At 46.1% G+C, this 12,988-nt stretch overlaps 2 protein-coding genes across 2 annotated transcripts in view; one reads left to right on the forward strand and one right to left on the reverse strand.

The window, feature by feature from the left end:
* znf511 (zinc finger protein 511) overlaps window positions 1-2,702 on the forward strand; it is a 30,650-nt gene extending 27,948 nt beyond the window's left edge. The window contains exon 7 of the transcript XR_011340137.1: window positions 2,614-2,702. The gene's annotated coding sequence lies outside the window, so the exon portion shown is untranslated. The remainder of the gene's footprint in view (window positions 1-2,613) is intronic.
* Window positions 2,703-6,780: 4,078 nt separating this feature from the next.
* Window positions 6,781-10,022, reverse strand: msx3 (muscle segment homeobox 3). Its single transcript, XM_069888206.1, has 2 exons — window positions 9,378-10,022; window positions 6,781-7,803 (listed from the first exon to the last, which is right to left on the reverse strand). Exons 1-2 carry the CDS (start codon window positions 9,769-9,771, stop codon window positions 7,388-7,390), a joined length of 810 nt encoding a protein of 269 aa, XP_069744307.1. The 5' UTR covers window positions 9,772-10,022; the 3' UTR covers window positions 6,781-7,387.
* Between the last annotated feature and the right edge of the window lie 2,966 nt (window positions 10,023-12,988).

Consider the following 12,988-nt stretch of genomic DNA (forward strand, 5'->3'; position numbering starts at 1 on the left):
TAAAAAAGTCAGATGGATCCTATCGCCTAGTTCAGGATCTAAGAAGTTTGAATGCTATTGTTCAGACCCGCCACCCAGTGGCGCCTAATCCCTATACTATTATGAGTCGGATTCCCCCAGACCATGAGTGGTTTAGTGTTATCGACTTGAAGGATGCCTTCTGGACTTGTCCGTTAGAAGAGGAAAGTAGAGATATGTTTGCGTTTGAATGGGAAAATCCATGGACAGGTAGACGGAGACAGTTTCGGTGGACTGTATTGCCCCAAGGGTTCACTGAATCTCCAAACCTGTTTGGACAAATGCTAGAACAAATCCTGATGGACTATCCACAATCTGATGATTCCCAACTAATGCAGTATGTGGATGATTTACTATTATCAGGACCCAAGGAACAAGAAATGAGGAGAGAGACCATTAGACTCTTGAATTATCTGGGGAAAAAGGGTCTACGAGTGTCCAGAAACAAGTTACAGTTTGTTGAGAAAACTGTGATATATCTGGGATACCAGATAAGTAAAGGACAGAAACGAATTACCCCTGAACGAATTGCGGGAATCACTAGAATGCCTTTACCCCGTAATAAGAAGGAAATAAGACAATTCCTGGGACTCTTAGGATACTGTAGGTTATGGATAGAGGACTACTCAGCTTTGGTGAAGTTTATGTATGATAAACTGATAAATGAAAATGACTATCCATTGAAATGGACCCAGGAGGAGGAGGGATGGTTCGAGGACTTGAAACATCGCCTAACACGAGCCCCAGTGCTCACTCTGCCCTCTTTAAAACAGCCCTTCCAGCTATTTGTCACTCATAACCAAGGAACAGCTGTGGGAGTTTTAACACAGGAAAAAGGTGGTCAGCGACACCCAGTGGCTTTCCTTTCCAAAATGATGGACCCAGTGTCTCGCGGATGGCCGACGTGTATCCAGGGAGTAGCGGCTGCTGCTCTGTTGGTAGAGGAAGCACGTAAACTTACTTTTGGAGGAAAGATGACTGTGTACACCTCCCATTCTGTGAGTGTTTTATTAACACAAACTGCCCATCGATGGCTGACTGATTCTCGTATATTAAAGTATGAAACCATTTTAATGGTTGGAGAAGATTTACAGTTTGCAAAAATTAATAGCTGCAACCCAGCTCAGTTTTTATACGGCAGTGAAACAGAGAAAGAGGTGGAGCATGACTGTGTCGAGTTGACAGATCTTCAGACCAAGACCCGAGAAGACCTTTGCGATACTCCGCTGGGAGAAGGATATGAATTCTACATTGACGGCTCCGCCAGATGTGTTGACGGAATGAGAAGAAATGGGTATGCTATAATAGAAGGAAATACTTGGAAAGTAATAGAATCCACGAGACTACCCGGAAGCTGGTCAGCACAATCCTGTGAACTATATGCCTTGCAGAGAGCCCTCAGAATACTGGCAAAGAAAATTGGAACGATTTACACAGATTCCAAATACGCATACGGGGTAGTGCATACCTTTGGTAAGATCTGGAAGGAGCGTGGTCTAATTACATCAAGAGGAAAGGAATTGGCACACGAACAGATGATTACTCTGACTTTAGAAGCCTTAACATTACCCCAAGAAATAGCAGTGGTCTACATACCAAGCCATCAAAGGGGAGATAACCCGACAGCAATTGGAAACAGACTGGCTGATGAAGAAGCCAAAAGAGCAGCCATGCAACAAGAAGTCCGTTTGCTGACTTTAATCCCAATAAGGCAAGGCATAAAGACAGCTCCCATTTTCACTGCTAAGGAAGAAAAGAACATGGATCAGCTGGGCGCAAGCCAATTACCTGATGGAACATGGAAAACACCAGATGGAAGAACTGTTCTAAATAAAGAAATAACTCGCAACATTTTAAAACACCTGCATCAACAGAGCCACTGGGGCACTCAAGCCTTATGTGACACAGTGCTTCGAGAATATGTGCGTAAGGGAATCTACACCTTGGCCCAACAAGAGGTGCAAAATTGTTACCTATGCACAAAAATTAATAAGAAGATAATGAGGACAGGGACCATGGGAGGTCAACCATTAGCCATACGCCCTTTTCAACGTATCCAGATCGACTTCACAGAGTTACCTCAAGTTCAAAGATGGAAATATCTGTTGGTGATAATAGATCACTTTACCCGATGGGTAGAAGCCTTCCCAACAATAAATACTACAGCCTCTACAGTAGCTCGCCTCCTCCTAGAGCAGATAATCCCCAGATATGGTATAATGGATTCTATAGACTCAGACAGGGGTCCACATTTTTCTTCAAAAATCCAGCAATTGATTTGTGATGCATTACAGGTCTCTTGGAAATTACATACCCCTTGGCATCCACAAAGCTCAGGGAAGGTCGAACGTATGAATGGAACACTAAAAATCCAATTGACAAAGTTAATGGTGGAAACTAAAATGCCTTGGATAAAGTGTCTGCCCCTAGCCTTATTAAGAATTCGTACTGCCCCACGAAAAGATGTAGGGCTGTCCCCTTATGAAATGATGTTTGGGCTTCCCTTCTGGAGTACAGTTGAGGGGTGTCCCACCTTGGGGGAAGGGGATATATTTGTTAGGAACTATTTACAGGCACTGTCACGCTCTCTTACAGATTTACGAAAGAGAGGACTATTGGCACAAACACCGCCTCTAGACTTTTCTTTACACAAAGTGGAACCAGGAGACTGGATTCTTATCAAGACCTGGAAGACTGAAAAGCTCCAGCCCCAGTGGGAAGGTCCATACCAAGTTCTCTTAACTACAGAAGCTGCAGCACGAACAAGAGAGAAGGGGTGGACACACGCATCCAGATTTAAGGGACCTGTAGAGGCGCCACAGGACCCTGATACGAACTCAGATTGGACTTGTATTCCTGGAGAAAAACCTCTTACCTTACGATTTCGCAAAAAGACTTAATTCACAATGTTATTGTTATGTTTTGCATACACCAACGTACTGTTCCAATGAAAAGTTACACTCCACACTTGAAATTGCCTGTCCCTTTAAGACAGCCGGACTTAGTTCGAGTCCATCCAAATAACCATGTAAGTTTCGGTAATGCAATTGGGGGAGATAACCTTTTTGTAGATCTGGCAACTAAAATTGCAGGAACTTTTAATGTAACTAATTGTTGGGTCTGCGGGGGTCCACGGATGTCAGAACAATGGCCTTGGTGGGGAGAACCTCTCAATTCATTGACCATGATTTCCCGCATTTGGACAACTAACCGAACGAGATCAAGAGAAACCTGGTCTCTCTCTAACGTCCCCTCTGGTTTTTATTGTCTCTCACGAGCCGGCAAATACCCAGTAGGAGAAAGTCCCTGCAAGGCTGTATGGATTCGCATTTCACCTGGTGTTTTCACTTGGTTTCCTAAACCTCAGACTTGGTTCTTATCCACTGTTTTTAAAACTAATTGCCTACCCCTATCTAATAGCAGTATTCAGTTTTGGAATTGTACCACTTCCACCATCACAGGACCATACCAATCAAATCCTGTTCTTAAAAGAGTTTGGGAAAGGGGGTATGGAGTATCCCCAAATGGATTATTCTGGGTATGTGGTAATAAAGCTTATACTTGTCTTCCCTCACAGTGGAGTGGAACTTGTTTCCTAGGAATAATCCGCCCAGAATTTTTCCTTCTACCCCACGATCACGGTCATAAATTAGGCGTGAAGGTCTTTGATACATTACATCGTGAACCCCGCTCTACCACGGTACATTTGGGAGAATGGAGAGATGATTGGCCTCCAGAGCGCATAATTCAATATTATGGTCCCGCTACATGGGCTCAAGATGGATCTTGGGGTTATCGTACTCCTATATATATGTTAAATCGCATAATTCGCTTACAAGCAGTGCTTGAAATTGTTACAAATCAAACAGCTATAGCCCTGCAATTACTTGCATCCCAGCAAGGTCAAATGCGCTCTGCTATATATCAGAACCGTCTAGCCCTAGACTATCTCCTAGCCACGGAAGGAGGTGTATGTGGCAAACTTAATTTGACTAACTGCTGCTTACAGATTGATGATAATGGAAAAGCCATTCGTAAAATCGCTGATAATATTCGTACATTGTCCCATGTACCGGTTCAAACCTGGCATCCTTTCCCACAATTTAATTGGATGGACAAATGGTTTGGAGGAACCTGGTGGCGTACCTTCTTGTGGGTCATCGGAGGTATTTTATTCCTCCTACTTATTTTGCCCTGTATTATTCCCTGTCTACGCAGCCTGGTGATTTCCATGGTCGAACAAGCTATGCAACCAGGGGGGATGGGAGACCCTGTAAGACTTTTATTTCAGCGTGAGATTAATGTATCATAAAACATTTCTCTTCCCTAGCTTAGAATCCCCATTCATATCTATACATATATTCAACACATTTTAAAGAGAGAAAGGGGTGGATTGTGATATAGAGAATTTAGGTTAAAAAGACTTAAGTTAAAATGTGATGATTAATCATAAACAGGGAAGCCAGAACGGACAGAGAGTTTACTAGCAGTCAAGGACAGAAGGAGCTGCTGAATATGTTTTTTTTAAACCTATCTTTTCATGGTCATAGTGAGAGACATGCAGGAGACAAAGGATTGATAAGAAGTGTGAGAAACAGAATTCAGTGAATGTAGAGTTCACAGCGTACGTAACGAACGTGATAATTAATAATGCAGTTATACTTAGAATGTTTTTGTAATACTAACCAATTAAAACAGTATTAATAAGAAGGGGAAGGGCAAATAATAAAGGTATAAAAAGGTATAAAAATCAATGCACTGTATGTATCGGGGCTTAACTGGTGAGAAACCAGTTGAGTCCAACTCTGCAGACTTGTAAATAAAGCTTGTCGTGTCATCAGTTTTAAAGAGACTCATGTGTGAGAAGTTTTATTTCTGACAGTCCAGACCAATAGACAGGTGTTAAAGGAGACAGATCTGAAGGGAAGAAATAAGTTGAGTTGGACTCTGCAGAAATGACTGAACGAAGCACGAATGTCTGCAGACGTGATTGTAGTAAAACGCACAGAAATTCTGGAGGAACTCAGCCGGTCTCAGCGTCTACAGAAGGTAAAGACCTTTCGGGCCTGAGCTCTTCTCCAAGGTGTGGCATCGGCTTCACAATTTCCTTCTTACTTTTTGGTAAGCCAGGCCCAGTCTGGCTCGCGCTGCTTCCTCAATGAGGCTTGAATATTACAGATGGGGTTTGTGGAGGAAGGTTGGAAAGTTTGGAGCACAAGATACTTCTCTGCTTCCATTTATGTCGGTAACCTAACTGTCTAGCTTTGTGATTGGCAGAAAGATGTGTCATCTGCAGTTAATCCTAAAAGGAGCGTCAATTTCGGAAAACTTGTCCAAGCCCTTCCACAGGTTAAGAGAGACGCAGGATAGACCAGAATATGGAACAAAACACTCTGCCGGAGGAACTTGGGGGGAGGGGGAGAAAGAGTTGAATCGCATCCGTGGGGAAAATTACTGGTTAACGTTCCCTCCTCCCGCAGTAAAACACGAAAGTCTGCAGACACGGTTTGAAATAAAAACATGATGCTGGAGAAACTCAGCAGGTCAAACTGTGGACTTTATACAGCAAAGATAAAGAAACAGAACCAACGTTTCGCGTTCGAGCCCCTCAGGGTATGAACAAAATGTAGACGGGCGCCCGCACCTTACTCAAATTTTGATGAAAATCGATGAAGGGCTCAAACACAAAATGTGGGTTCTGTATCTTTTCCCTTGATCACTGTTTGACCTGCTGAGTTTCCCCAGCCTTGTATTTTCCCCTCCTCCAGCTAATCGTTTTCGCTTCCGAAAGCGATTGCCACGGTGGGAAGATCAGCGTGATTTTTAGGGGGATAAATTTACCAGATGCTGGGAATCTCGGCCGTGGGAAGTGCCGCTAGATGGTGGTGTTGCCTTGGCCCTCTGACACGGAGCCGAGCAGAGAGCGCCCCCGTCAATCATTAAACTTTCCGCGGTATCCCGGAGCTTGCTGAACAGGGGTAACACTGTAGTTATCGATAATAAATATCAAACTCAGCACAGCGAAGCAGCTCACGGCAAGTTAAGCGCAGAGAGGGAAAGAGAAAGCAACGAAAGATTTAAATGTCGCCATACCTTCCGCTCCACGCCGCCCAAATACCCGATTCATCTACAACCCCGTTTTTGGAGCATGGAGGGGAAACCCACGCATACACGGGGAGAACGTACAAACCTCTGGCCACAAGCCTCCCTGCACCCAAAACGTTTCTTAAAATAAACGTTTATTTCAGCAGGTTTTTGGGTGTGAGGTTTTAACCAGCAGGTGACACAAGAGCGATGCCGTTTGGGTTCAGTGATGTGACTTCTTCGTTCGTCTCTAGAGTTAACTGAAACGCCAGTCCTTTTATCCAACGTCGGCGGCCAGAACTTTGTAAACATTAGCTGTTTTTAATCACCCTCATTTGTGGGGTTTTGAAACCTGTATTTCTAATTCGATAGAAGTAGGTGGGACTTCTCCGTCGCCTCCAACTCTCGGTGAACTCACTGGAGGTCGCCGACAAAGACTCGACAAAGTTCGAAGTTTTGTTAATTAAGAAAATGAATCCCTATTCTCTTATAATACTGCGCAAATGAACGGCGTTTCCTCGCACTGAGCACCCCCTCGCCGTTGCAGTGTCCGGGAGAGCGCGGCTGACACCAAAGGCATACCCCGTTCGACAGGGGCAAGAATACAATTTGCGTCTCAAGTGTTTAGCGAATCATTTTGGCCAGCTTCGGTCTGTTTGCATCAATTATCAGAGGGAGTTCAAAAGAGAAGAGTTTATTGAACAATATACAAAACAGGAGGATCCTTGATTCATCTGTACACTATTTAAGAAAATGTAAACAATTCTTAACGTTTTTAATGCACTTAAAATATATATTTAAATATTGGCAAACAAGTGCTTGGTGGGCCGTTCAAGCGGAGACAGCGGCCCCACCGTGCATTCCTCACGAATCAGTTTTGTTCGCATGCGAGATGAAAACTCAGGAAAATTCGCCTGCAGGCCGTGGTCACAAAGCAGCGTCTCTGCAGCGACCGCGTGGGTGAACGGGTGGCTTCACCTGCCGCCGCGGAACCTGCAATGTTCCTGTGTCACTCCCAGCGCGAACCCCAGGCACCACCGCGTTTTGCAATGTCGGAGGTTTATTTAATCGAACTCCTTTGGAATAATTCTCATTTCTAATACAAATCATGCTGCGTGTTCGATATGGTTGGACGGGCGAAGCTACCGATTCCCTCTGAAATGTTTCCAACAGGCTGAACCTAACCGCCAGCGAATGGAAAGGCCGAACGGCCACGCTGGGGAGTAGGAAGATTCCCCGAAGGCCTGCATGTTCAGGATGCCGCGTGGTTGCTGTTTAGCAGAGCCTATGATAGATAATACATTCCGTACGTGACAGGGGCAGTGAACAGCCCGGGGATGGGCAGCCCTGGGCACTGGAAGGCATTTGACGGTCCGTAGAGCGAAGGCACCGTGAGCTGCGATCCCAGCGGGATGGGCAGTCCGAAGGACGGGAGCAGCGGCTTGGCGGACAGCTTGAGTTTTTCCAGCTCGGCCTCCTGCAGTCTCTTCGCCTTGGCCCTGCGGTTCTGGAACCAAATTTTGACCTGAGTCTCGGTGAGGTTGAGGGAGCTGGAGAACTCGGCTCGCTCGGCGATCGACAGGTACTGTTTGTGGCAGAACTTTCGCTCCAGAGCCAGGAGCTGAGAGGTGGTGAAGGGTGTGCGGGGCTTTCTGTTGTTCTTGTGCTTCCTGAGGGTGCAGGGAGGAGGGCTGGAGTTCCCTGCAATTAAAAGCGAGCAATGAACGGGCGCTCTCAGTTAACACCCAAACGAGCACTCGGCAGCACAAGGACAGCCTCTCCCATCCAAATTCTGAGTGGACAATGAACCATAAACACCACCTCAATTTGTCTTTTTCATACACTGTTTCTATTTATTATGTAAAGTGGTTTTATATAAATGTTTGCTCGGTGAGGCTGCTGCAAATCAACGAATTTCGTGACTTGTTCATGACAATAAATTCTGAATCTCGATTTTTTTGTAAAAACAATGCTGGAGGAACTCTGCAGGCCAAACAGCGTACTTTATATAGCAAAGGTAAGTTTAGTTCAGGCACCTGCCTACATTTTGCTCAACCCTTGATGAAGGGCTTAAGCTTGAAATGTTGGTAATGTATATTTTTTACCTTTGCTGTACAAATTCCACTGATTGACCTGCGGAGTTTCTCCAGCAGAGTGTTTCAATCACGGCGTCTGCAGACACTCGTTTTACTCCGCAATCCCCCCCACCCCCACAACAATGGAATCGTACCGGCAATTCGAACCTTCCAGAGCAGCCCCGATGTCGTGTTGGGGTTCAGCTGCAGATTTATCATACTGGGTTGGCGAATGCAACATTCGGACAGATTCCAGCGAATGCATTTTGGGGGAAATTTTGTTGGGAGATATTTCCCTCACCCATGGTGGGGGGGGTGGGGGGGGGGAAGAGAGTGAGGAACAAAACCCTTCACCATATGGGCATTGGGACGCACGGAATCCGCGGGAGGGGTGTGGCGGTCCATCAGGTCAGAGGCGGGCGAGGAAAGTTAAGTCCCTCCCCAACACAGAGTGTAAACCTTCGCGCTTGTCTGTGCAAAGTTTTACTGCATTCAATCCTGCTTAGAACCCGGGTTACTCTATCAAGGGGCAGGAGGATTCAGTGGAAGTTGACGGCGTCTTCGGGACACCCTGTTGGATTTCTGCCCTCCCCCCCCCCCACCCCACCCCACCCCACACAGCCTCCCGCCTCTGCAATGCAACAAGTTGATTCTGTCCATTTGCCTGAACGTTCAGGCCTCGTTCGTCAATCCTATATTATACAATTAAAACACGAGAGTCTGCAGACACTCTGGTTGAAGTAAAAAAACAAAGCTGGAGAAACTCAGCCGGTCAAACAATACCCTTTATATTAGGAAAGACACGATAAAAAATAAACGCGCCTTTATCTTTACTAGATAAAGTTCACTGTTTGACCAGCTGAGTTGCTCCAGCGTTGTTTTCACTTCCCATATTTTTTAGATGGATTTGGGTAGTGGTTCGGAAATGGGCCTCCGACCCTCGGACGGAATGGGGATGCCCACGGTTCACACCGATCCTGAATGTGGGTTCATTGAGAAGCCGGAGGGTCGCAGCGGGTCGGTCAGCATCCATGGGTGATTAGTGAACGTTTTAGGTCGTGACATATTAGTTACCGGGTTCACACAGACAACGGGCGTCACGTTAACACGCGCCGGGACCCCTGTCTCCCAGATATCTCTCTCCCGGGCGAGAGCGGATCGGCCCGGCGGCCCCGACATCAGGCAACTGCGGACACTTACTTGGTGGAGAGTATGCTCCGTTCGGAACCCAGGCCGACACTTCCCTGTCGTTCGGGCTTTCCGACCGCTGCGAGGGGTTCTCGGGGAACTCTTCGGCAGAGAGACCTTGACTTGGGTAATCAGTCCGGGAGCAGCACTGCTCTTTGGGGGTTATAGGTGGGACAGGGGGCTCCGAAGGGACAGCTGGCGTCCTGGGGAGCTTCCGATCAGATATGAGAGACTCGACACTGAAGGGGAGGCTGTTGATTTTACAGCCCTTCGATTCGGCAACGGCTCTGTCGCTGCAGTCGCGCTCCTTTCGTGGCGTTTCCCAGCCCTGCTTCGGCCCGTCAGAGTCCTGGGTGTGGAGTGCGGGAAGCGTGTTCATCGTCCGGGAGGATGGGGCCAGACACATTTAGAAATGACCTCGTCTGACTCCCGCTCAGTCCGCCGCCTCTGGCATGGGAGCGTCGCAGTCAATCAACTCAGACTCAAGAGGCCAAACTCGCTGTCCAACTTTTTCTAACTTGAGTCCAGATGCTCGCTTTAAAGTTCTTGGGTCCTTTCTGTCATCCGAACGACCTCCAATCAGATGGTCCGCTCGGGGTTCTGACGACGATAGGACGGCGCCGATTGGTTTGTCGAATCTAAAAAGGAACAATAATCATTTTGAAAGCATTGAGCAGTTAATCATAGATTCCTTGCTGGGCACGTTTATTGATAGCTCGGGGCTGTAATCCCGGACGCACACGGCCACAAGCGCAATTGCAACGCAATTAAGCTGTAAGGAAATCTTCAGCAAGGTCCCGTTCCCATTATTGCCGCTTATTGAAACCAGGAGACAACTCGCCTCTGATTTAAAAGACCAATATGAGAACTCCATCAAACATTTTCTGCATACTTTCACTGAAGACAATATTTTTTTTCTTGGGAAGTGTGGCATCTCTCTCATACACGTATATTCACACACAAACACAGAGACACACACAAAACCCCTCCTCCCAAACTGGGCTTGAGCTAAAAACAGTGCAATTCTTCAAGATAAGTCAAGGCATTTAATAGGCAGACAAGTTATGCTATGGACGGCGCCGGCTGCGGTCAGATCAATCAGTGAAGCTACCTCAGGGAGAACAGGCAACAGTTAACTCAACGCAGCCAATTGTCCTTAGAACTTCAATGTCTCCTGAACGTCTTTCTCCGATCACTCTCACCCCGTGACTGTAGACATTCACTCAACTCAAAGTATGATTTGAAAACGCTTCCTGCACTGCACACATCATCATTTATATATCAGACACATTTTGAGGGCAGACTCCTTTCCACTTTAACTTTCATTGGACATATGTGATTAAAGATCCGAAGATATGACTTTTTGATCTGCGGAATGTCTTAAAATGTCTTTTCATTCTGTTGTTCAGATCATAAAAATAGTGTGGAACCTAGAAGCGGCCTAGTGTTCTGGCAAGGTTGTGTTAATTAGAATAAAACTCGGCGAAAGCATAAATCAGTAGCTTTAACGATTCGCTGAAAATAACTGGATAAGAATCCCCGGTCCCGTTAGGGTCACCGCCAATTCCCGGTTCATGTTACCGGAGCCGCAAATATTTCACAACCCACAACATCCGCACATTGCGGGGCAGGGACACTCTGCACCGTGGACCTCGTCCCACGACATATTTTACTCGTCGCTGTCTCGTGGGGCACTTCGCCTAGAATTCTGCAAGGGGTGCTCCTGGCCGACATCGCGACGCCTCGGAGTGCCTGGTGAAGCCTTTCCCATGTAAGAATTGTTAAACTGTAATAAACCTATTTTATTCCACGGTTGCCGGTGTCCCAGCGGGAGGGGGGGGGGGGTTTGCATTAATCACCGCGATGGTTACTAACGAGGGGAAAGACTGAGAAAGTATCGCAGACGTCGGTGGTGAGGCGTTGCGGTCGGTAAAAGCCCCGAGAGAGGTCATCCCGCGACATCGCACATCACGGACAAAGGCCCCTTCTCCCCTCCCCCAAGGTTGGCGAGAAAGGGGGCTGCGGGGGTCTCAAATCATCTCCGCTTCATTGGGGCATTATTGAACGCAGGCTGCAGTAACTTGGAGCCGTTGGCAAGAGGATGCCCGTGGACATGTCGCAGGGAGCCCAGGAGCACATTTTCTTGAAGCAAGTCAGCATCGTCGGGGCTCTGCGTTCAGACATCTAAAAGTTCCAAAATAAACGAGAGCTGCCTACGATTTATTGAAATATTTGCTTTTGTTAATTCAAAACTGGCAAATGTTAAAGTTTCTATGGGTGGCGACGATTTACAGTTGAATTATCACCTTGTATTTTGGCAGACATTATAAATTATCCGCACACAGTGGCCTGATATTTTGCAACATTTAACATCAGTTATACATTTTCTCTGGAGTAGAATCAAATAGTTTTTACCACACATTGAAAGACGTGGTTTGTACCACGGCGAAAACGGCCATACCAATATATCCATATCTTTCAATCAAATTATTTAAAAATAATCCCCGTTTCTGTTTGACGCGCGCAGTAATACCTGGTCCGGGAACAGCATGTTGCAAACATTTGGCGGTCTGCGTTATTTTTTTTTGTCTCGCCGCCTGTCCTTTTTGGAGACTAAATGTATGTTTTTGGGTAACCTGAGAGTGCGGTGGCAACTTCGCCGGCGCTCGCTGTTCACATCCAAACATCTTGAACTGATTCCGGTCGAACTTGCTGCACTGTCCTGACATTTCAGAGCCTTCAAAGCAAGTTTGCTGGGTTACGGATCCGTCTTAATGCAAATGGCCGTAAGTGTCAGGGGGAAAGGCATTTTCTGAGGTCATAAAATGCCTTCAAGGGAAAATCAAAACGTCGCAATAAATTAACGATCATTGGGATAAGGTGCAAATGGAATTAAAAACAAACAGAAATTCTAGATTTCAAACTATTACTCGTTTTCAGACAGGGCACCTTCTTCATTTTGGAGGGTCGACTGAAGTTGTCGGCCTTTCTTGGGGTGTATTCCGACTGGCTAAAATCATCCACCGAATCCTGTCGGTTTATGATGTTCCTTTACTTCATGCATCGCTGGAAACTCATAATTGTGGAAGGAGGAAAGGACCTGAAAAGTCTTTATAAACCATACATTTGCACAAAATCATAAACTTTATTCTGCGTCATCCGCGGACAGAGAATTTCGAACCATCTCAGAAAACTTTGCAGATCTGATCCCGCATAAAGAATTGTTGCGGGAAGTATCTCGGTATCACCGCCGATTTTTATTTCTACCGGCGATTAACGAGCCTCTCCTGTTGGCGTGTCAAACGAATTTGGCACTAAACCGTTTATAACTACTTTGGTTTAGATCCGGAGACCTGTAGGTACAGAGACATCAAGCCAAGGCATCTCTCTGCGAGTCGATAGACGATAGATAGCAGTCGGTTGTGTGAATTTTCTACAGTGTTAGTGTGTGTGTGCACAGTGTGGATAAATGATTATTGCGTTTGTTTAGCATTAACTGAGGACAGATTGCAGCGCGAATTGGTTCACTCCCATTCAACATTAGATGTGTTAAACTCGATTAAAGAAGACTTGTTTCAGAATTTCTGCCTCCGTGACGAATTAACATGCACTTGAAAATATCT

The sequence above is a fragment of the Narcine bancroftii genome, chromosome 6 (genome assembly GCF_036971445.1).
Source record: "Narcine bancroftii isolate sNarBan1 chromosome 6, sNarBan1.hap1, whole genome shotgun sequence".
Taxonomy (NCBI): Eukaryota; Metazoa; Chordata; class Chondrichthyes; order Torpediniformes; family Narcinidae; genus Narcine; species Narcine bancroftii.